General features: G+C 40.9%; 1 protein-coding gene and 1 long non-coding RNA gene across 2 annotated transcripts in view; one reads left to right on the top strand and one right to left on the bottom strand.

The window, feature by feature from the left end:
- LIPH (lipase H) overlaps positions 1 to 20,790 on the bottom strand; it is a 48,324-nt gene extending 27,534 nt beyond the window's left edge. Inside the window, exons 1-3 of the mRNA XM_014846137.3 lie at positions 20,601 to 20,790; positions 3,680 to 4,047; positions 2,361 to 2,469 (exon numbers count right to left, since the gene is read on the bottom strand). Of these exons, the coding sequence (XP_014701623.1) occupies positions 2,361 to 2,469; positions 3,680 to 4,047; positions 20,601 to 20,649 (526 nt within the window). The 5' untranslated portion in view covers positions 20,650 to 20,790. The remainder of the gene's footprint in view (positions 1 to 2,360; positions 2,470 to 3,679; positions 4,048 to 20,600) is intronic.
- On the top strand, positions 569 to 3,756 carry LOC139045248 (uncharacterized). The gene is made up of 3 exons (XR_011503254.1): positions 569 to 682; positions 1,395 to 1,491; positions 3,626 to 3,756. It is a non-coding gene; the product is annotated as an uncharacterized lncRNA (long non-coding RNA).
- Positions 20,791 to 21,590: the final 800 nt, after the last annotated feature.

Here is a 21,590-nt window from a genome sequence, read left to right as displayed (position 1 = left end):
AATTTTGATAATACATTTTATTTAACCCACTATATCCTAAATATTATCATTTCAATGTGTAATCAATATTAACAACTTTGAGAGTTTTTAAATATTCTTTGTAGTTAGTCTTCGAAATCCAGCGTGTATTTGTATTTGCAGCACATCTCAATTTGTATTAGCCACATTTCAGGTGCTCAATGGCCGCACGTGGCTAGTGGCTACTATATTGGACAGCACAGCCCTATGGTTGTTTCCTAAAGTGTGGTGTTCAGACCACCTGCATCTTCTGGTTAAAAGTACAAATTCCTGGACGCCAACCCCAGAATGCAGATTCAGCAAGTCGGCATTGTAACCAGCACTCCTAGGTGATTTTTACATGCCCTTGCATTTGAGAATCAAATTTAACGCATTATCAAGAGATCAGGTACTTGAAATATTTTAAAATCCGTTCATCCTCTGCCATCTTCTGCTGGAGAAGTTAATGAGAAGTAAAACCAGGAGATGTGCCTGGAGAGGAAAAGCAAAAGGAAAGGCAGAGGAAAGAAAGGGAAGTGAAAGAGATGAAGCAACCAATACAGCCTAGTAAATAACAAGCAGAACCGTCGGGTTCTCGGGCGTTGGGAGTGAATCGGGTCCTTGAGTTCCGGGCCAGATTCCCGCTGCACAATCCAGTGAGTCTACTCAGGCAAGGCAGTGGGAGGTGAGTGAGGAAGGGAGACACTTTACTCCTGAAACTGCTCTGAGGGGCAGCTGAGATTGACCTTGGGGCTCAGATAGGATAAAGAATCAGGAGAGCATAAGGAAGTCAGCAGACAGAAACTTGAGCCGTGAACCATTGGCTGGGTGCAGGCCACAGAGCGGGCCACGTGGGCCCAGAGTGGAAGGAAGGCTGGCTTGGGGAATTTCCATGCTCAGAGACCAGGTTACATCGCATTCACATTCAAAGTAGTCATGGGAACAGGTTTGCTGGGAGGCAGAGGAGCAAAACCCAGGAGAGGGGGCGGGGTGGGGGGGTGGGTAGATAGAATAAGGCCATGGTGGCCCGGAGGCCCCTAGGACCAGCACTGGAGAGCAGATTCTGCTCATCTCTTCCCAAACTTTGCCGTCAGTGATGTCAGGTTGGTAGCTTGAAATCAGTCACGGTCGAGTATTTGCACCATGGAAATCAGCAAACACCACAAATTAGGACTTTTTGGGGGGAGGTAGAGCCAGTCAGCGTCTAAACGCACTAATGGGGAATGTACCACCAGCCAAAAGAGGAGCTCCCAACAGATAAGGGACACAAGCAAATTCAAGCCATCTGTCCTTTGTACCCATAAGGGAAAATGAAATTTTAAAAAAGGACACATTGCTTTATAAAACATAGTAACAACAATAATTTAAAAAACTGAAAAAGCGCTTTGCCTCCCTAGGAAAGCAGGTAAATAAGAAGATGAGGACAGCCTTGGCCTTTGGGGTGAAAGTAAGAAAAAACCAGCCAGGGAAAACAATGTGACCTCAAGTACCCGGGTAAGAGGAGACACTAGGCAATGTGGGGTGTCTGTGTGTGTGTGTATGTGAGAGAGAGAGAGAGAGAGAGAGAAAGAACGACTTTCCCAGGGCTACCTGTCAAGTTAAGTAGCACATTGACTTGTGGCCCTAAAAGCTTACCTCCCAAAGTAGTTGGTTTGAATGTCTCCTCCCTCCGTTCACTTCTACCTTCCTAATTCCCTAGATTTAAGATCGCTACATCTGTGTGAGGATGGATTCTGGGAAAGGTATGAATAAAAGAAGCCTTGAGTCTCTGCAAGAGAAAGCCTCCCTCAGCCCTTCCTTCGTAGCTCTGGAGGTGTCCAGAGGACGAGGCAAGAGAACCAGCAGGGGAAGCTTTGTTTGGGGATTCACCTGCTGTCTATCTGAGGGTTTTCATTCAGCTTTGCCCTGAAAGCTGTTATTCAGAGAGTAAGCCCCAGCCATCAAAATTCCCATCTCATTTTCCTTTTGTGAGACTCCAGCTGTGCCTGGGAGGGAAACATATTAGGTGTATAGTTGAAACTATCCTGGATTAAATGAAAAGAAGAAAGCTATCTGCTTGGAGAGCACAGAGCAAATCCCATGGGACATAGCTGTTTTTCTAGCATAAGGGAAATAAAATCACCACCTATCTTTGCTGTGGCATATACAATTTACAAAGTGCTTTGCCTAGATTTTATCAAATAATACCCTGAGGTCAATATTATTATGGTCTCTCCTTTGCACAAGAAGACACATTCTCGGAGAGGTTAAGTAATTGGAAGAGCTGGCTTCGAACCCAAGGATTTGGGTTGCCTGTGTCATGCTCCCTCAGTTAACACTCTGCCCAGCCTGACTGCCCCGTGCTCATTCACAGGAAGCCTTACCTGTAATTCTCCCCAGCTGCCCATTGTACATCTCTCCAACAAACCCGGATATGTGGGCTCCTAGACTTACTCCAATCATATAAATGTCATCAAGAGAAGCTCCTGCTGCCTGAAATTCCAAGAGGACCATCATTATAAATTGTGAGGGGCCAAGATGGTGACAACACTTGGAGACATTTTCTAACTGTTGACTTTGGGGAAACACTTCTAAGCACCTTATACCCATTATCTCATTTAAATGTCACATCACCCCACAAAGTAGATACTATTATTTTGATAATACAGATGAGGAAACTGAGGCCTAGAGTTGAACTAATCTGCCCAAGGTCAGGCACTTGGGGAGGGGCAGAGCGGGATTCGAACCAGTCTATCCAACTCCTAACCTGTGCCTTAACCTGTCGGGCGTGGTGCCTCCATTCCTGCTTCTGCTAGAAACCAAAGTAAGACAGCTTTAAAACCTTCCCACTTGGGGAGAAGGGCGCCAAAACATTTTGGTGAGCTCCTTTATCTTCATGCTGGCCCAGTTAATTAAGTCACTATGGAGAAGGAAGGAAAGAAAGGGGGAGGGGACAACATTGACCGTAGTGTGCTGGGACAGCCTGTCATGAATCATTTTAATATTCACTTTCCCAGGGCTGTGGCTTAGGTGGTGGAGCTTGTGTAAAGCTTATGCCACCCCCGGCCACGGTGGCCATCAGGCCTGATTCTCTCTGAAATAGTCCTCATATCGTCACTTTTTTTTCATAACAGGGGCAATTCATGAGATAGATCACTAAATAAAATTTAGGATTTACTTAATCTTTGTAAGTCTTCTAAAAACATAAATCATACACACACAAAAATCTCTCACCAGACCATGTGTATCAGTTTTGGTTTGGAATAATCTGGTCACTAAACTTCTGGCGTTTCTAAGAAAAAGAAGAGCTTATAGAAGTTGAGGAAGCAGTATGCCTTGAAACCAGGAAACTCCTAGACAGAACCTCTCCTACTCATAAGGCATCTATATGGGAATTAGAAAAAGATGCCCCCTCTTAAGGACGCTTTGCTGTTATTGCTAGAAAATTATCATAATAAAATGTGTAAATCCACAGTGTTTACAGGGACAGTGGTGCTTCCTTAGATGGGTGCCCTAGCAGTGCACAACCTGCACAACCATACCTATGGGCGTTCCCTCCAGCCCTTCCCCCACTTTCCCTGGGGCTTATTCAAATTTGAAAAATAGTCCCCCTGTTCACTGCAGATATCTCTTGGCTTTAAATCTCTAGGTAATGGGCCAGTCTCAATTTGGCCCAGAATCGTCTAAGAGAATTCTCCCTTACCAACATCTGGTCGATAAATTTCTTCAAGATTCTTGCTACTTTTCTGGTCTTATTAGAGGCATGGGTGTATATTACAGTTGTAGCTCCTCGATTCCAATCGACAACAACCACGTTCATGTCTTCTACAGAGAGCAAACCCTCTACTAAGTCCTCAATCCAAACTGGAGGGGAGCCTGTTGGCCTGAATCCATGGACAAGGAAGGTGGTTTTCTTCGTCACGTTCAAGTTCCCCATGGCCGTGGGGTCGATGATTTGTGCACAGGTCGGATTTCTCCGTGTATAAAGCAACAACTTCACGTTTAGTCCCGTACCAATCACTGCACTGGGAAAGCTCAATCTGGTGAATGAAGGACATGTTTCCTCTGTGTCTGAAAATAAAAATTAGACGACATCATGACAGTTCTTTCCTTGGCTGAGTATCAAGCAAGAGTGCTGGCCTATAATCACTGAAGTTCTTTCTGTGTGGCTTATAGCAATTAGCAGGAGGCTGGATCTGGTTGAATGAAGTTGCAAAGTCATACCTGATTCGGAGTTCATAAGTAGTGACTTCTTTTTCACCAGGAAAATCATTTTTCCAAATCCTGACCTCCTTCAAGGTCTAACACAAAAGTCACCTCAATGAAGCCTTCTCCAGATCTTCCAGCCATAAGTACTATCCTTCATCCCAGAACTCCCCAAACCCCTTTATGTACCTTATTGACAGCATAACGGAAACATTTCCAGGGGTGTATTATGGGCATTTATGGACAGACACGTCTTCCTGCTAGACCACAAACTCCTCGGAATGGTGTCTTATAACCCTGTGTATCCCTCACAGTGCCCAGCATGTGGTAGACGACTCTAACTGAATCTGCCTGGTCTGAGCGCCTCTTTCCTTGTCCAGAGCACCCTCCTGGGACAGTGGTGGAGGATGTGATGTACCTTGCCCTGAGCCTTTCAGTAGCATCTAAAACTGTTGACCAAGGTGGCCTTTCTTGGATCCTCTCTATCTTTGCTCCTCAAGCATTCATCCTGCTGAGCAGGCTCCAAGGATGGCCTTAGAAGAAAGATTGGGGGTAGGGAGGGGAACAGCATAAGATGACTCTGGAACATCTTGTTATGGCAGAGAGTAAAAGAATGTTTAAAAACATGTCACAAGGACACAGGAGCCAGCTTGAAGGGGCTTCCACTGGCTAAATCTGGGATAATTTCAGCACAGAATAATTAAGGACAGTAATGCATTATAGGCCTTTGGAAAAAATTAGGAATCGATGATTCCATAAAAAATAAATAGATAGACAAACAAACAAAGAAATAAATAAATGGAGGAGAGAGGAAGTTAGGATGTGGACACTAAATTAGATAAAAGTATGGTATCAATTTTAAATTAATTGAGGTTGATAATCATATCATGATTGTGATATTAGAAAACAATCCTAATTCTTAGGAAATACAACTGAAGTATTTATAAGTAAATGGCCAACTTGTTCTCAAATGGCTTAGAGAAAAAAAAAATTAAGGGGATTGGCCCCGTGGCCGAGTGGTTAAGTTCTCATACTCGGCTTCGGCAGCTCAGGGTTTTGCTGGTTCCGATCCTGGGCACAGACATGGCACCGCTCATCAAGCCATGCTGAGGCAGCATCCCACATAGCACAACCAGAAGGACCTACAACTAGAATATACAACTATGGACTGGGGGGTTTTGGGAAGAAGAAAAAGAAAAGAGAAGACTGGCAACAGATGTTAGCTCAGGTGCCAATCTTTAAAAACAAGAAAAAAAAATTAAGGAAGACAAGATAGCAAATGACAAAGCCTACATTGTTAAAAGCAAAATTTTAACAATAGGTGAATCTGTGTAAGGGTTATTGGTGTCCTGTGTATTTTTTCATTCTTGTAGCTTTTCTGCAAGTTTAAAATTATTTCCAAATAAAAAGCTTAAATAAAAGGAAGAAGAAAGGGGACAAGGTCGTATCAGTGACGTACAAAGCAAGAGAGAGGCTGTGAGTTCTGAAATGAGAAAATGAAAGCAGATAGGAATAATAAAGACTTCTGCTTGGAGGCACACAGGGAGTTGGAAATGAACTTAAAGATCAAGTTGCAAGATGAAAGAATGGGTAGGAAGGAAGGAGGACTTGGGGGTCCTTGGATAGTGAGACTGTTACTTTTGCGACAGTATATAACGCCTTGATCAAGAACCATGACCAAATAAAATAAAAGTAAACCCCTGATCCACATTGGTATCCAGACACAATAATATAATGATTGGGAAGACAGTATTTTCTTTAATTATAAGAATTATTTAAAACTGTCTTGTGACCCACTCTCCCACGTCCTGCTTGGCTGAGAGAATAGCCAAGAAGGAGGTGAAGCGGAGCACAAACAATCCCTGCCTGCAAGTTGGAGATGGTCCTTTAGTTACCCAGGAGAAGGGGCAAGGCCCTACAGACGCCCATTCTAAGAGGAGGGAACAGATGGGGAAGACTATTGGCTTGGAACTGGCCAACAGCGGACAAGAGAGCCTTGGGAACCATCTGTTCTTAGTTCTAGTCCTCCAATAGGAATTTAGGAACCACTTGCCCAGGACCCCTATTCTCAGTGAATTTATGCTTGCACACCCAGGAATTGCTCCTCCCTCATTCTGAGCCTCAGAGTAGCCTTCATCCTGGGGTCTCTACCCTTTCTTGATGACGTGAATCCATTCATGTACGCTTTTCTTTGAAACTTCTTGCACAGGCTCTGGTACTCAAGAGTGAGTGAAGTTCCAAAATAGAATGAGCAACAGAAACTCAAATCAAAGGTTAAAAATTAAGGAAGCTTTGAAATCCCTCACCCTAGAAAATAATAATTAAAAACTGAGCCCCAAATGTACACATTCCTCCTTTTACTCCACCCTGTCAAGTAGCACATGCAATGAGGCATGCTCACAATGTAAATCCTGTCTCTCTTTTTTTTTCCCCTTTCCCCCCAGCTTTATTGAGATATAATTGACACATAACACTGTGTAAGCTTAAGGTATACAACATGATGATTTGATATATGCATATATTATGAAATGATTACCACGATAAGGTTAGTGGTTAACACACCCATCACCTCACATAATTACCTTTTGTGTGTGTGTGTTTGTGTGTGTGTGTGCACGGCAAGAACATTTAAGGTCTATTCCCTTAGCAAATTTCAAGTATACAATACAGTATTGTTAACTATGGTCACCACTCTGTGCATGAGATGCCAGAACTTACTCATCTATGTAAATATTTTCTCTATCCGTTGGCCTCCTTCATTTTTCTCTTGCTGTAGATTGCACGGTCCTGGAAAATGGGGACTGAAACTTGTCTAGTGCTTGTACAGCAAGTCCTGGAGTAAGTAATTGGCTGTTTAATTAGTCATTTTATTGAATAGACGATATCATGGGTAGGGCTGAGCCTCTTGGTCTTAGCCATCAGTAAAACTGGGTTTTCTTCCTGGTTGTGTGACTGACTCACCAGGTGGCCTGAGGAAACTATGTCATCTTTCACTTGCCACCTACCAGCCCAAGAGAGGAATGCTGTGGAGGTTATGATTGAGGTCATACTGGGGAAGAGAGAGATCCTTTTCCAGAGAAGACTCTTTAATTAATGTGTCTGTGTGTTTTGAGCCAAATGAGCAATATTAGGTCAGTGTGTCAAAAGTCACGTATCTGGGTTCTTGGAAGGCTCGGAGAAGAGTTGCAAAGTTGGGGCCAGAGCTATTTTTCAGCAGCAACTGCCAACTTTAACGTCTATGGAGCGACTCAACCAATGTCCTTGACTTTCTGAGTCTTTACTAGAAGCCCTTAAAAGGGACAGTTACTGAAAGGCAAGAAGGGCAGAACAAATGGATTTTTATTTTTCGTTTGATAAAACCACTCTGACTTCATATATTTTTAATGTCTTAGTTATTTTTACAGTGGCATTATATTCTAGAAAAGTCCATCGTAAGGACTGAGTGAAAACCAGATTTCCTTGTTCCTCTCTCTCAATACTAAATATTATAACAGGTTTACCTATGTTATCTCTCAATCTCGGAGGAAATGTGCAATTCATTCAGCAAACATCTACTCCATCCTAGGTTCTGTGTCAGGTGGCATTTTAAACAGTCAGTCATGAATGAAATAAAACACACAAATAAGTATAAAATTGCAACCTGTGATATATGCCATGTAAAAGAGATGTGGTATAAAATGAGAATTTTTTTTTTTGAGGAAGGTTAGCCCTGAGCTAACTGCTGCCAATCCTCCTCTTTTTGCTGAGGAGGATTGGCCCTGAGCTAACATCCGTGCCCATCTTCCTCTACTTTATATGTAGGACACCTGCCACAGCATGGCTTGCCAAGGGGTGCCACATCTGCACCTGGGATCTGAACCGGCGAACCCTGGGCCACCGAAGCAGAACATGTGCACTTAACCGCTGCGCCACTGGGCTGGCCCTAAAATGGGAATTTAAATAGGGAGTTTGGCCTGGTCTGGGATTCACAAATCTTCTTCTCTTACATCTGGAAATGCCAACAGTGGGGGACTCATTTTGCAAAGCATAACAATGTTACACTGAAGAGCAAATTCAAGTTCCCCAAATTATTAAGTTTTAGTTTCATAGATTTTTACTTTTATTACCTAGACTTAATATTCCAGGTATTGTATCCTTTTCATTTTAATGTGCTCCATTTGCCCTGAATTCCATCAAATGATATTATTACCATAACTTGGTTTTCTTTTTGTTAGCATTTACCTGGAATGTTTTGTATCCTTTTTTTAACCTTTGAATCTGTTCGGGTTAGGGGGTCTTACATATATTATCTAGCTGGGTTTTGTTTTATGACCCAATCTGGGAGCCCTTTTTAAAAAAAACAAGCAAGTTCACATTTATTGGCATCACAGATCTGGTGCCTCACTCAGATCTGCCTTCAAGGGAATGTGCTGCAGGGAGCACGGCTGAGTTGACGGTGCCTCCAGCTGCCCCACAGTGTTCACTCGAAAACCACGGCTCCGCCAGGCTGCTCCCAGCCAGTGACCGAGCACTGTAGTGTACTAGGGTCAGGCCAAGGTGGCCATTCCTGCCTCATGTGGGATTCCAGTAATGGGCAACTTTGGCTCAGGGACTCCCCATCAGCCTGGCTGAAATCTTCTCAGAACCGTGCTGAAGCTCTTTCCCCTCTGCTTCCTAGGCGTCAGATCAGCATCACGGCGTGAAAGCTCTTTCTGCCTATTCCCGCCGGCTTTATCCTTCACACCTGTCCTCCAATAGATCTCTTATGTGTCCAATCCCATCTTGGTGTCTGCTTCTTGGAGGACCGAAACTGACACACTTGGATTTCATACAGTAATGCTGTATTTTCTAATACTATATGGATTGTGCTGTCTCTCTGTTGTTTCATTTATGTTTTCTTTCTCACACTAGGAAGTTTATAGCCTGCTTTAATTCTTCTGGTGTTTACCTTTATAACTTTATATGAAATGCTTAAGTCTCTATTTCATGGGATGTAAATGTGTGGACTGTAGGCAGGAAATAGACTACAAGCAGAACTGTTCCAGACTTGGGTATATTTATTCAGACTTAATTATCCACCAATGTGAATCCCTAGCAAGGATTTTTGGGCATCTGGAAACTGTATTTCAGACTGTGGTGGAGCATAACTTCTGCCACGTGTCCTGCTGCTGACCTTTGTCGGAACGGTTGTCTTTCCTTATCATGCTCCAGACTTTGCTTTAGTAACTCGAGACAGTATGTAATGATCCTCTGTTATAAATGAGGAGGCATTAGCACACTCAATACTTCTCCATACTCATCTAATGTCTACCTCTTGATTTTTATCAGTTATAAAACTATTTTTAGGGGCCGGCCCAGTGGCACAGCAGTTATGTTCGCATGTTCCACTTTGGCGGCCCGGGGTTTGCCAGTTCAGATTCCGGGTGTGGACATGGCACCGCTTGTCAAGCCATGCTGTGGCAGGCGTCCCACATAGAAAGTAGAGGAAGATGGGCACGGATGTTAGCTCAGGGCCAGTCTTCCTCAGCAAAAACAGGAGTTTTGGTGGCAGATGTTAGCTCAGGGCTAATCTTCCTCAAAAAATAAAAAATTAAAAAAATTATTTTTAGTTCATCCTTTGTTAGTTTAAAAATAAGTAGTTAAGCCTCTATGTATTGGTGTATCATCAGAGAGTTTCTGTTCTATTTACTGTATCTGTTCTGTCTCCTTATTCTCTACCAAGAAAGATGAAAAAGTTAATGCCTTATATCGCCTCTCGTATAGCCTCCTTGACCCTCCTTCAGAACATACATACACACAGATAAACATACACTTTTTGTCCCCATTGTCAAAATACAGTCAATTGTCATTATTTGTGAATTCACCTACTCATTAAAATGTAACTGTAACCCCAAAAATCAGTACTCAGGGTTCTTTTGTGGTCATCCATGGACATGAGCAGAGCAGCAAAAAGATTGAGCTGCCCACCATGTCCACTCTTAGCTGAGGTCAAACACAGCAACACTCCACCTTCTTGTCTCAGCTGTCATAACAAACGTCCTTTTCATGGTCTATTTTACTGCCATGTTTTTTGCTTCTTGATGATTTTGCTGTTTAAAATGGCCCCCAAGCACAGTCCTGAAGGCTGTCTGGTGTTCCTAAACTCAAGAAGGCTGTGATGTGCCTTACAGAGAAAATACATATGTTAGACAAGCTTCATTCAGACATGAGTGACGGTGCTGCTGGCCGTGAGTTCAATGTTAATAAATCCACAATATATACTAAATAAGGTGTCTTTAAACAGAAACACACATAAAATAAGATTATGTGTTGATTAGTCAACAAAAATCTTGTAACCAGAGGCTGACAGGAACCTAACCCTGTATTTCTCCTAGGAACCATCATTCAGTATTCACAAATTCAGTGTTTGCAGTGACTTTATAGAACGTAACTACCATGAGTAGTGAGAATGGGCTCTATATAAAAATTACCTTCTGGAATCATGTTTCCCAGGGTATATAACTTCATTTCCATAATGTACACAATCACCATTCACTGTGAGTCCTTTCCTTAGGTTTCTCCACTCACCGCTGATGAAAAGCTCTTACTGTCTAGTTTTCTTTTTTTTTTTGGCTGAGGAAGATTAGCCCTGAGCTAACATCTGTGCCAATCTTCTCTATTTTATATGTGGGTCATTGCCACAGCATGGCTGATGAGCAGTGTAGGTCTGCACCCAGGATCCAAACGTGCAAATCCAAGCCACTGAAGCAGAGCACACCAACTTAATCATCAGGCCACAGGGCCACCCCTATCTTGCTGTCTTTTCAAGAAGGGCTAGTGTATAATACAGTTTCTCAGTTCATTCATGCCTGTAAGTGAATTCCTTGGCCTAAATGATGACCTGGTTTTGAACAATGGTCTTTCCCCCAGGATTTATAGATATTATTCTACTTTTTTCTTGTATTGAATTCCACTCCAGAGAACATTCCTTCTTCAATATTACTTGCTTTTTTCCTACCACGTACCTGAAGCATTCTTTCTTTATTCTGAAATAACTTCCCCTAGTAGGGTAGAAGCTCTAAAACAACTGATATATTTGTCTGTTTATCTATTGGTGTAGACCAAGTGGCAATAACAGAGCCTGATTCAGAGATAGCATCAACAAATATTTCCTGAATAAATGAGTATCAACCTGATGACACATTATCCAGCTGTTCAGAATGACCATATGAGGACCACAAACAGTGTATGGTGTAATGTTTGTAAAATAAATGGAGTATGAAATAGCACACGCATTATGACTGAAACTATGGAAAAATATATCTGCAGGTGACAAGGCCTGGAAAATAATATGCAAACAAAAATGGGTCATGCATTCCATTTCTGATGGTTTAGTTTAAAATTATTATTAACCCTTTTCCCCTCAGAATTAATAACACTTTAAAAAGAAAACATTAAAATTATTTTATTTTGGGTCCAGCCCTATGGCCTAGTGGTTAGGTTCAGTGCAGTCCACCTCAGGGACCCAGGTTCAGCTCCTGGGCTCAGCCATGCTGTGGTGGAGACCCACACACCAAAAAGAGGAAGATGTGCACAGATGTTAGCTCAGGGCGAATCTTCTTCTGGAAAGAAAAAATTATCTTATTTTGGACCATGTGACAAACTAGGTTAAGCTCCTTGAGGGCGGGTGCTATGTGGTTTTTTGGGTCCAGTGTTGTGCCCCCAGGATCTAGCACAGGAACTTGTCTTATTGTAGGAACCTAAATCCTCAGGCAATTTGGAGAGCATGTAAGCACTGGATATTTAATTATGAATAGCAAATTTGTTAAATCGCTTCACCCTCATAAATATAGTTCTATGCTGCTATTTCTAAAATGATTACATGCATACCTTCAGAAAGCAAACTTCTTTTGATTATTTTGTCGTTTTCTTACAAAGTCAAGTTTGCTTAGAGGTAGTATTAATAGAGCCAAACTGAGTAACCACAGAACGTGTTAAACTGGTTTCTAAAGTTTAATCTCTTCGATTAGTGTTTATTTGAAACAGAAGAAACTTTGCCTTTCCTTTTAAGACTACTTTGAAATTCAATTACTCTGAAATGCCATTTCCTGTTGACGATTGGAAAATTACAATTGGATGGTGATGTCTCTCATCCAGCGAGGAATTTAGACTATGTAGAGTGGGCCTGATTATCATTTCTTGCTTTCTTTCTGTAAAATTAAAAGAAATATATCCAAGTAGGATGTCAGGGACATCTGGCTATAACATCTTCAGAGACATATATTTGTGCCTGAGATGTTTTGTTATAATCTAGTGCATGATTGCCCATGGGGCAAATCTGGCCATGCCCATTTATGTGTTTATGGTTTGTGCCTGAGATGTTTTGTTATAATCTAGTGCGTGATTGCCCATGGGCCAAATCTGGCCATGCCCATTTATGTGTTTATGGATACCTTCCTGTCATAAGACAGAGGTGAGTGGTTGTAACAGTGACCGATAGCCCACAGAGCTGAAAATATCTGGCTCTTTACAGAAAAAGTTTGCCAACCTTGGTCTAGTGTCTTAAAAATGCAACCTGATTTTAGAAAGACTATGGGTTTTGGAATCAGACCTAAGTTTGAGGTCCAACTCCATTGCCTACTAGCTACAAGACCTCTGGTAATTAATTACCTAAGCTCACTGGACCTCAGTTTCACGTGTGTAAGAAGGCCATAACAATGCCTTGCAGAACCATACTGAGCCTGAGGCAAAAGAAAAAACACTCTCTCTCTCAAAATATTCTCCCTGTTTCTTTTTTTTTTTTGAGGAAGATTAGCCCTGACCTACATCTGCTGCCAATCCTCCTCTTTTTGCTGAGGAAGACTGGCCCTGAGCTAACATCCATGCCCATCTTCCTCTACTTTTTTTATATACAGGACACCTACCACAGCATGGTTTGCCAAGCAGTGCCATGTCCGCACCCGGATCTGGGCCGGCAAACCCCGGGCTGCAGAAGCGGAACATGCACACTTAACTGCTGTGCCACCAGGCCGGCCCCATCTCCCATATTTTGAACCAAGTGGAAAAGTTTATAAAAGCTCTACAATCAAAAAACATGACTATATATATAGCCCTTCGTAATTCAATCTGTTCACACACCATTGTCAACCTTCAAAAACTGCTGAGCAATGAAGTGGAGGTATCATGGGCCCAGGAAGGGCTGGCTGATTGGAAATGGCTTTTCATATTATACAATAACACAGAGTTGTAAAACAGACAATAGTCTATATTAAAATTTTTGATATTTTGTTCATCATGGACTTATTTGTATTGATTTTGATCTTTTAAAAATACTGCGTTAGGGGGGCCGGCTGATGGTGCAGTGGTTAAGTTCGCATGTTCCGCTTCACAGCGGCCCGGGGTTCGCCACTTCAGATCCTGGGTGCGGACATGGCACCGCTTGTCAAGCCATGCTGTGGTAGGCATCCCACGTATAAAGTAGAGGAAGATGGGCACAGATGTTAGCTCAGGGCCAGTCTTCCTCAGCAAAAAGAGGATTGGTAGTAGGTAGCTCGGGGCTAATCTTCCTCAAAAAAAAAAAAAAAAAAATACTGCATTAGGGGGTCGGCCTGTGGCTGAGTGGTTAAGTTCATGCACTCCGCTTTCGCTGCCCAGGGTTTCGCGGGTTCGAATCCTGGGCGTGGACATGGCACCACTCATCAAGCCACGCTGAGGCGGCCTCCCACATGCCACAACCAGAAGAACCACAACTGAAAATACACAACTATGTACCGGGGGCTTTGGGAGAAAAAGGAAAAATAAAATCTTTAAAAAAAAAAAAAATACTGCATTAAGGGGCCAGCCCTGTGGTTGAGTGGTTAAGTTCACATGCTCCACTTCAGTGGCCCAGAGTTTCACCAGTTCGGATCCTGGGCATGGACCTAGCACCGCTCATCAAGCCGTGTTGAGGTGGCGTCCCACATAGTACAACCAGAAGGACTTGAATATACAATTATGTACTGGGGGGCATTAGGGAGAAGAAGAAAAATAAATAAATTTAAAAAAAAGATTGGCAACAGATGTTAGCTCAGGTGTCAACCTTTAAAATAAATACAAAATTAAAAAAATTAAAATATCATCTATGCATATATTTATTATGCATTATTGAAATGGATAACAATGCATTATAATAGGCATTATTAATGATACATATATTATCATTTGCATTAAAATATCATTAAATGATATTAAATATCATTTAAATATTACATTAAAGTATCATGAAAAAGAAAATATTTTTTATAGCTTTAAAAATCATAAATATCATTTATCTTGATTACCGAGTTTTAGTGCCCCTTCCCCACTTAAATTTTGCATCAGGTGAGTACCTCACTCCCTCACCCTAACCTCAGCTCTGCTGTCAGGATTGTTGTGAGAATTAGAGAGAATGTCTATGAAGTATCTAAAGCATTACCTGGTACATAGTAGAAGCTAAAAAATTAGTAATTGTTGATGATGTTGATGAAAAGTTGGGTTATTAGTATTGACCTCATAGGGTTGTTATGAAGACTAAATGAAATAATATAAGTAAATTGATTAGCATAGGATTTGACATAAAGTAAGTGCTCAGTAGGTGTTAATTCCTTTCCCTCCATCATTTCAGCTTCCTTAACCCAACTAAAGGTTTTGGAAAGGGAAGCTTTATTAGCTGCACACAGGTGGCCGTGCTTCTCCCTGGCCAAAGAACTGGGTTTGGTTCTGGCTCTGTCATTAACAAGGTAAAACAAATAATCTATTTGGGCCATCATTCATCTTATATTAAAATGAGAGGTTGGTTCCTCATTCCTTAGAAATTTAGCTAATCTTTAGCATTCCTTTTGGACACAAAATTCGAAGATCTGCAAGATAGCTAGCTGATTTGAAAGGACAAGAGGCATTTATTCAGGAAAACAAATTTCCAGGGCAGTCTTACTAACCAAAGACAACCCAAACCTGAAAAAATAAATGTAGCGACAAATTAAAATTTCTTTGAATTTTCATTAAAAGATCTGAAAATAGCCATGCTTTACTCCTGTAATTAGAATGTGGATCAGATAGGTGGTTTGTCACCTTTACGTCAAGCTGGGTTTTTGGCTAATTAAATACCCTTTAGTTAACAAACGTTTCCACATGCTACAATAAGGATGAATCTTGAAAACATTGTAAGTTTATAAGTGAGAGAAGCCAGCACAGAAGACCACATATTATATGACGCCATACATAAGAAATGTCTAGAATAAGGAAATCTATAGAGACAGAAAGTAGATTTAGTGGTTGCTCAGGGCTGGGGGCTTTGGGGAGATGGGGAATTTGGGGTGTGATAGCTAAAGGATACTGGGTGCCTTTATGATGTCATGAAAATGTTCTAAAATTGGTGATGGTTGCACATGTCTGTGACTGTACTGAAAACCGTTGAACTGTACACTTTAAATGGGTGAATTGTATGGTATATAAAATATATCTCAATAAAACTGTTTTAAAAAATGGTTCCTATAATTTCACACTTTCATGGAAAGACCAGAGTGAAAACACAAAAAGTCTTTTGGAGATGATGGGCAGAAGTTTCACTTTTTCTGTCAAAATCAAAACAGGCTCCCAGTTTTCCATTTTGTTTTCTTTCCCCTTGGAAATAGATGGACCTCCATTTTCTGCCACTGAAGGTTAAACAAAGCCCCCACCTTGGTCAGTCTGTTGTCGGGGGAGGGGGGTTTGTAGCTGTTCCTCTACAAAATAAACTATTCTTGTTCTCAGGCTTAGGGACTAAACATAGCTGTTATTTTGTTTTACCTTTGCCAGACAAAATTGGGTTGGGTAGACAAACTACCCTCTTGACTAGAAGAATATCTCTCTTTTTTTTCCAGATTAGCACCCGAGGTAACATCTGTTGCCAACCTTTTTTTTTTTCCTTCTTCTTCTTCTCCTCAAAGCCCCCCAGTACATAGTTGTATATTCTAGTTGCAGGGCCTTCTAGTTCTGCTATGTGGGATGCCACCACAGCATGGCCTGAGGAGTGGTGGTAGGTCCACACCCAGGATCCGAACCGGTGAAACCCTGGGTCACCGAAGCAGAGAGCGCAAACTTAACCACTTGGCCAGGGGGTCGACCCCAAAACATCTCTTCTTTTAACCATGGGCTATATTTCTTTACAATCAATACCACTGAGAAAACAGATAGACATCTGTTTCCCTAGATTGACTTACTTCATGTGAATCCCAGTTGGATAGAACAGTGTGATTCCCTAGGACAAAAGTGATCACCGACAGCCCCACTCCCTTGCTGATGAAACTTACAAGGGATCCTTTCACTCTGCCTTGGAAACACATGCTGCCCTGAAGCTCAGTAAAGCTGCTCCTGCTGTCTCAGCATCGCACTCCGTTCTGGCTTTTTAGCTTCCACCTGCTTTCGGAGGAACTGATTCCTTTCCCTACTGTTCTGACTGGGGTCGGGGGAGAACTTCACAAAGAGGAGACTCCTCATTCTCCTCCAATGAGGTGTCGGTGAAAAGAGAAGATGAAACTGTGGATAGATTAAATAACCCACAAATGAAGTAACTGAGACTGCAGACAAAAGGACAGAAAATTCTGAGATTCTATGAGAGTTAATAAGCAAAGATAGGTTCATGTTTAACCTCTTGATGTGGCTGAGTCAGCTGATTGAAAATGAAAATATCAGTTTCTCCCAGACCCATGGTTGGTGAAGCTTAGTTCACTAACTTTCGAACTCAGGCGACAGCTGTGAAATTCCACCCAGTTTAACCTTAATGCCCGATATCCAGTCAGGAAGTAAAACAGGCATGGCCCTGACTCACACTTTTTAAATTTCAAGTTTTGGGTTCCCAGTTCAAGTGTTCAAGTTCAAGGCATTTGGGTTCAAGCTATCATTTCCCCCCACCTCGGAACATGACACAGATGTATGTTAATAACCTCTTTAGAACAGAGTTTCAGGGTCAAGTGTACTGACTCAATGCTGCCTGAAAGTATTCACTGAGATTCAGACCCAGATTAAGGCATACGTTCTCAAGTGTTCCGCATGCCAGGCAGTGGATGCTAGTCAGCGTCTGGGAGACAGCTCAGCACATGATAATTGATGAAGGCATGATATTTCCAGCAAGCTACACTTGAGTACACTCTTTTTTTTTAGCAGTAACATTGGTTTATAACATTATGTAAATTTCAGGTGTACATCATCATATATTTTGATTTTTGCGTAAATTACATCATGTTCACCACCCAAAGACTTGTTACCGTCCATCACCACACACATGAAGCACACTCTTATGCATGCCTGAAAACACTGTTCTGAAGGAATTTTCAAAAGTCCCAGAAATAAACTCCTCTTTAGACCAGAAACTCTGCCTTGGGGAAATTAGAAAATGAGTTGGATTCCTATTTTTAAGAGCTATAGAAGGGGGAGGTGACATGTCCCTGCCATGAAATTCTACAAATTTTTTAAATCCAAAAAGTAACTCAGTTTATATTTTTTTATTCAGAGAATAGCACTGAATTTGACGTTAAAAATCCATCCTGAGCCAGCTGACCAGGACCAGACCTGGTGGAATATCTCACGTTTCTCTTAACCCTGGTCAGAGACAGGCAAGAAGCATATGGGCAAAATGCCCTCTTGGTTGGAAGGACATCTCTGCTTTTAACCGCTGGCTGTATTTCTTTAGGATACAACTGAGAAAACAGAGGAGAGGCCAGATTTCCTCACTCTCATCTCTTAATCATGTGCATAATAAATATGCACATCACACCTCACCCCCTCACTCGCCTTTGCCTCCGTGTTAGAGAAGGATGAGTCAAACACACACACAGAGTTATAAATCATCTGGAAAGGATTGCCAATTATTTCCGAGGAAATAATTATGTTTTTGGCACCCAACCATTTTCTCTAGGAAAATATCTACCTAGTTTTACACAAGTTGCCATAGGCCAAAATATTGATAGCGAGGTAACTTTAAAAAATATGAAGGACAACAGCCTTAATTTAGAACAATATTTGTCAACATGTGTTCCTTGGACCAGCTGCAGCTGAAAAACCTTGAGAGTTTGGTAAAAATGCAGATTCCAGATCTCACCCCAGACTCACTGAGTGTGGATCTCTGGGGATTGCGTCTTTGCATTTTTAATAAATCCCCCCGGTGATTCTGGTGCACAATAGCATTTGCTAGCCATTGCTTTGTCCACTGGTAAGGTTTTGGCAAACATTCCTATCATGATTTCACAAAGGTTAAAACAACAAAGTAAAGATCTGTGAAAGTGAATGACTCGTATCCTTGGCATTTCTGAATCGTATCTTAACACTTGCTAATTTCTGGACTGAGAGGCAAAGAAGAGAGAAACAGAAAGTCAATGTATTTGTAATTAATAATTTCTGCGATCAGATGCATATTCTTCAACACCCTCCCCCACGAAAGTCCCAAGTTCATGGTTTTGCAGAGATTGAGAAGTCTAGATTTAGCTTACAGCTATAATTATGTCTTTTCCTTCTAGCTACAGAAGTTTATTGTGACGTGTCTCTGCTTAAATTCTATTATGCCGCAGTGAATCTTCTAGAGTCATTTAAAACAAGCCTTTGCTGATGAGATAATATTAAGTAAAAAGGCAGGTCACAAAAAAATTAAGTTCCAACTTTGTAAATAGAGATCTAGAATGGGAGACTGGAAGAAAGTACCCACGAATCATCATCAGGTTTTTGTGGTAGAGTTAGTCCCCACTCCCCTTAAGCTATCTCTAAATTTATGTTCATTTTTTAAATTTAAAAATGACAATGAAAAAGCACTTTAACATGTTGAGTTTTCAGTTAAAAAATGTCAACACTACTATAATTTTAACTTACTACTAAATCAACTTCAAAAGCACAAATTAAGAAAAATTTATTTATTGGCCTGAAATCCTAATACAATTATTTTAATTTTTCCATTTCCCTTCTAAACTTTATTTACAGGCTTACATACATGATTTTAGCATAATTGTAATCTTAGTTTATTTACAAATTTGAGTTCTGCTTTTTCTACTTTGCATTACTTTATAAATGTGTTTGCACATTTCTCATAGCTTCAGAATTATTTTATTTTTATTTTTTATTTTTTCCTCTCCCCAAAGCCCCCCAGTACACAATTGCATATTCTAGTCGTAGGTCCCTCGGTTGTGCTATGTTGGATGCCACCTCAGCATGGCTTGAAGAGCAGTGCCATGTTCACACCCATGATCCCAACTGACCAAACCCTGGGCTGCAGAAGCTGACCGCTCGAACTTAACCACTCGGCCATGGGGCCGGCCCCCGGAATTACTTTAAAGGCTACATTTTTTAAAGAGTTGATATACTGTACTTTATCCATGCCTGTATGTGGGAACATTTCTGTTGTATCTAGTTTCAAGTTATTATAAGCAACACATAGAATTGTCTTTGTGTATGAGGGTTTTTTTCTTTTATTTCTTTAAAAAAAATGCCCAGCAACGGTTCAAAGGGCATGAACACTTTTATGGCTCCTAATATATAACATGTTTCCCTTCAAAACAATTGTACCAATCTTTACTACCATAAGCTACGTGAAAAAGAAATGAATTCCTAAAAAGGCTGGGAAATATTGACTTTAAAAAAAAAAGCATTTCATTTTGTTTTTGGTACCTTGCTATGTACATTACTGTTTTTTTAATTTCTTCATTATGATTGATAATTTTTAACTTATCAATATACCAGGCACCATTCTAAGGGTTTTACATATATAAAATCATGTTTTTCTGTAAGAATAATTTATTTATTTATTTATTTTTTTTTTGAGGAAGATTAGCCCTGAGCTAACAGCTGCTGCCAATCCTCCTCTTTTTGCTGAGGAAGACTGGCCCTGAGCTTACATCTGTGCCCATCTTCCTCTACTTTATACGTGGGACGCCTACCCCACCATGGCTTGCCAAGCAGTGCCATGTCCGCACCCGGGATCTGAACCAGCATACCCCAGGCCGCCGAAGTGGAACGTGCGTATTTAACCACTGAGCCACTGGGCCGGCTCCTGTTAGAGTAATTTAAATAAGCCCTCAATGCAAGAAAGCTATGAAATCCTACCCTCTAGATATTAGATATTACAATAAAATTAAATTTAAAATTTCCAGAAAATAAATGATCTTATTTCATAAAGGTGGAAAGGCACAGAAAATTTAACTAGGAAAGAAGACAACATTATTCGAGATTTTTCAGCATATTTAATTTTTGTACATCGAAAGAATAAGTTAATTCAAAGGAATAATAATTTCTTTTATTACCGAGAAAATTTTTTTTTTTCAGAATTAGAAAGTTCATTTAACCCATGTTTTCTTTCTTTAAAAATGACCACATGAAACTTTAAAAGTCCACTGAAGGAACTGGGATGGTAAAATGCAAAATGATAGTAATGTTAAAATGTTTTTTAAATAATTAAGACAAGCATTCCGTAAATAACCTACCTGGTCTCACCGAGCACATCAAACTGATGAAGAAGTATAATTTCAGCATGTGGAAACTGGAGCAAGCGCGTCACACTCACCAGAGAACGACTTCCTTCTCAGCGCCTCAGAGTCTCCGCTGAGAGCCTCGCTCCGGGAGAGCCCAGATAACTAATCCAGAGGTGTGGTGACAACAGGAAGTTCCTGAGGAACTGTGGGCAGGTCCCATCCCTCTCAAGATATTTGACTCCTCCCCTTTTCAATAAAAGATCAGGTATGTTTCTGTCTTACACAATTTTATGCATATCTTAACGTCATAATATGTATTTGCAGAGTGACGAGCTCAAAATCGTTTCATTCTCTGTGGGTGGTTTATCAGTCATTTGGCTTGGGTGTGTTGAAATCTAGTGTGATTTGAGATATTTCCCCCTCTTGTTCTTATGAATGAAACAAATCCGGTTAGTGTTCTGTTGGCCTGTGTATACAAAACTACTTTTTATGTTAATTCGCAGACTCATTCCTCATAGGGCAGTCGTTAGATTTTATTAAGAGCATTTCAAGTCCAGTCATATACCTATATTTGCCAAAACATGCTTCAGATTCAAGGAAACGTTTTATGGTATTATACATATTTTTATTTCTTCCTATCCGGAGCTCACATTTCTCTATTACTCTATTAGTTCTTCTTTCCCTGCTTTTTTTTTAAGGAAAAGTAAATGCAAAAGCTTTAGAGAACAATGCCTGAATCCATCCACCACACTGTTAGAAGTAACTAAACTTGTGCTCCCACAGCTACAAGGTAATTTAATTCCCTTTCTGGTGGAAGGGCTTGCAACACTTACTCAGGCTTGTGGTGGCCTGACCAGCTGAAAGATAAATTAATAAAGACACAGACAATTTAAGAATACGTTTTCACCCAAAGCATCAGGCAAAAGCCACTAGTCTTTTATCCCTGTCTACCTGAACTATGTGTTTATGAAATAACAGCATCTCTCATCTAAGTTTATCAGT

The sequence above is a fragment of the Equus asinus genome, chromosome 5, assembly GCF_041296235.1.
Source record: "Equus asinus isolate D_3611 breed Donkey chromosome 5, EquAss-T2T_v2, whole genome shotgun sequence".
In the NCBI taxonomy this organism is placed as follows: domain Eukaryota; kingdom Metazoa; phylum Chordata; class Mammalia; order Perissodactyla; family Equidae; genus Equus; species Equus asinus.
Note: the sequence above shows the minus strand (reverse complement) of the source record. Positions and strands in the feature narration are given on the sequence as shown.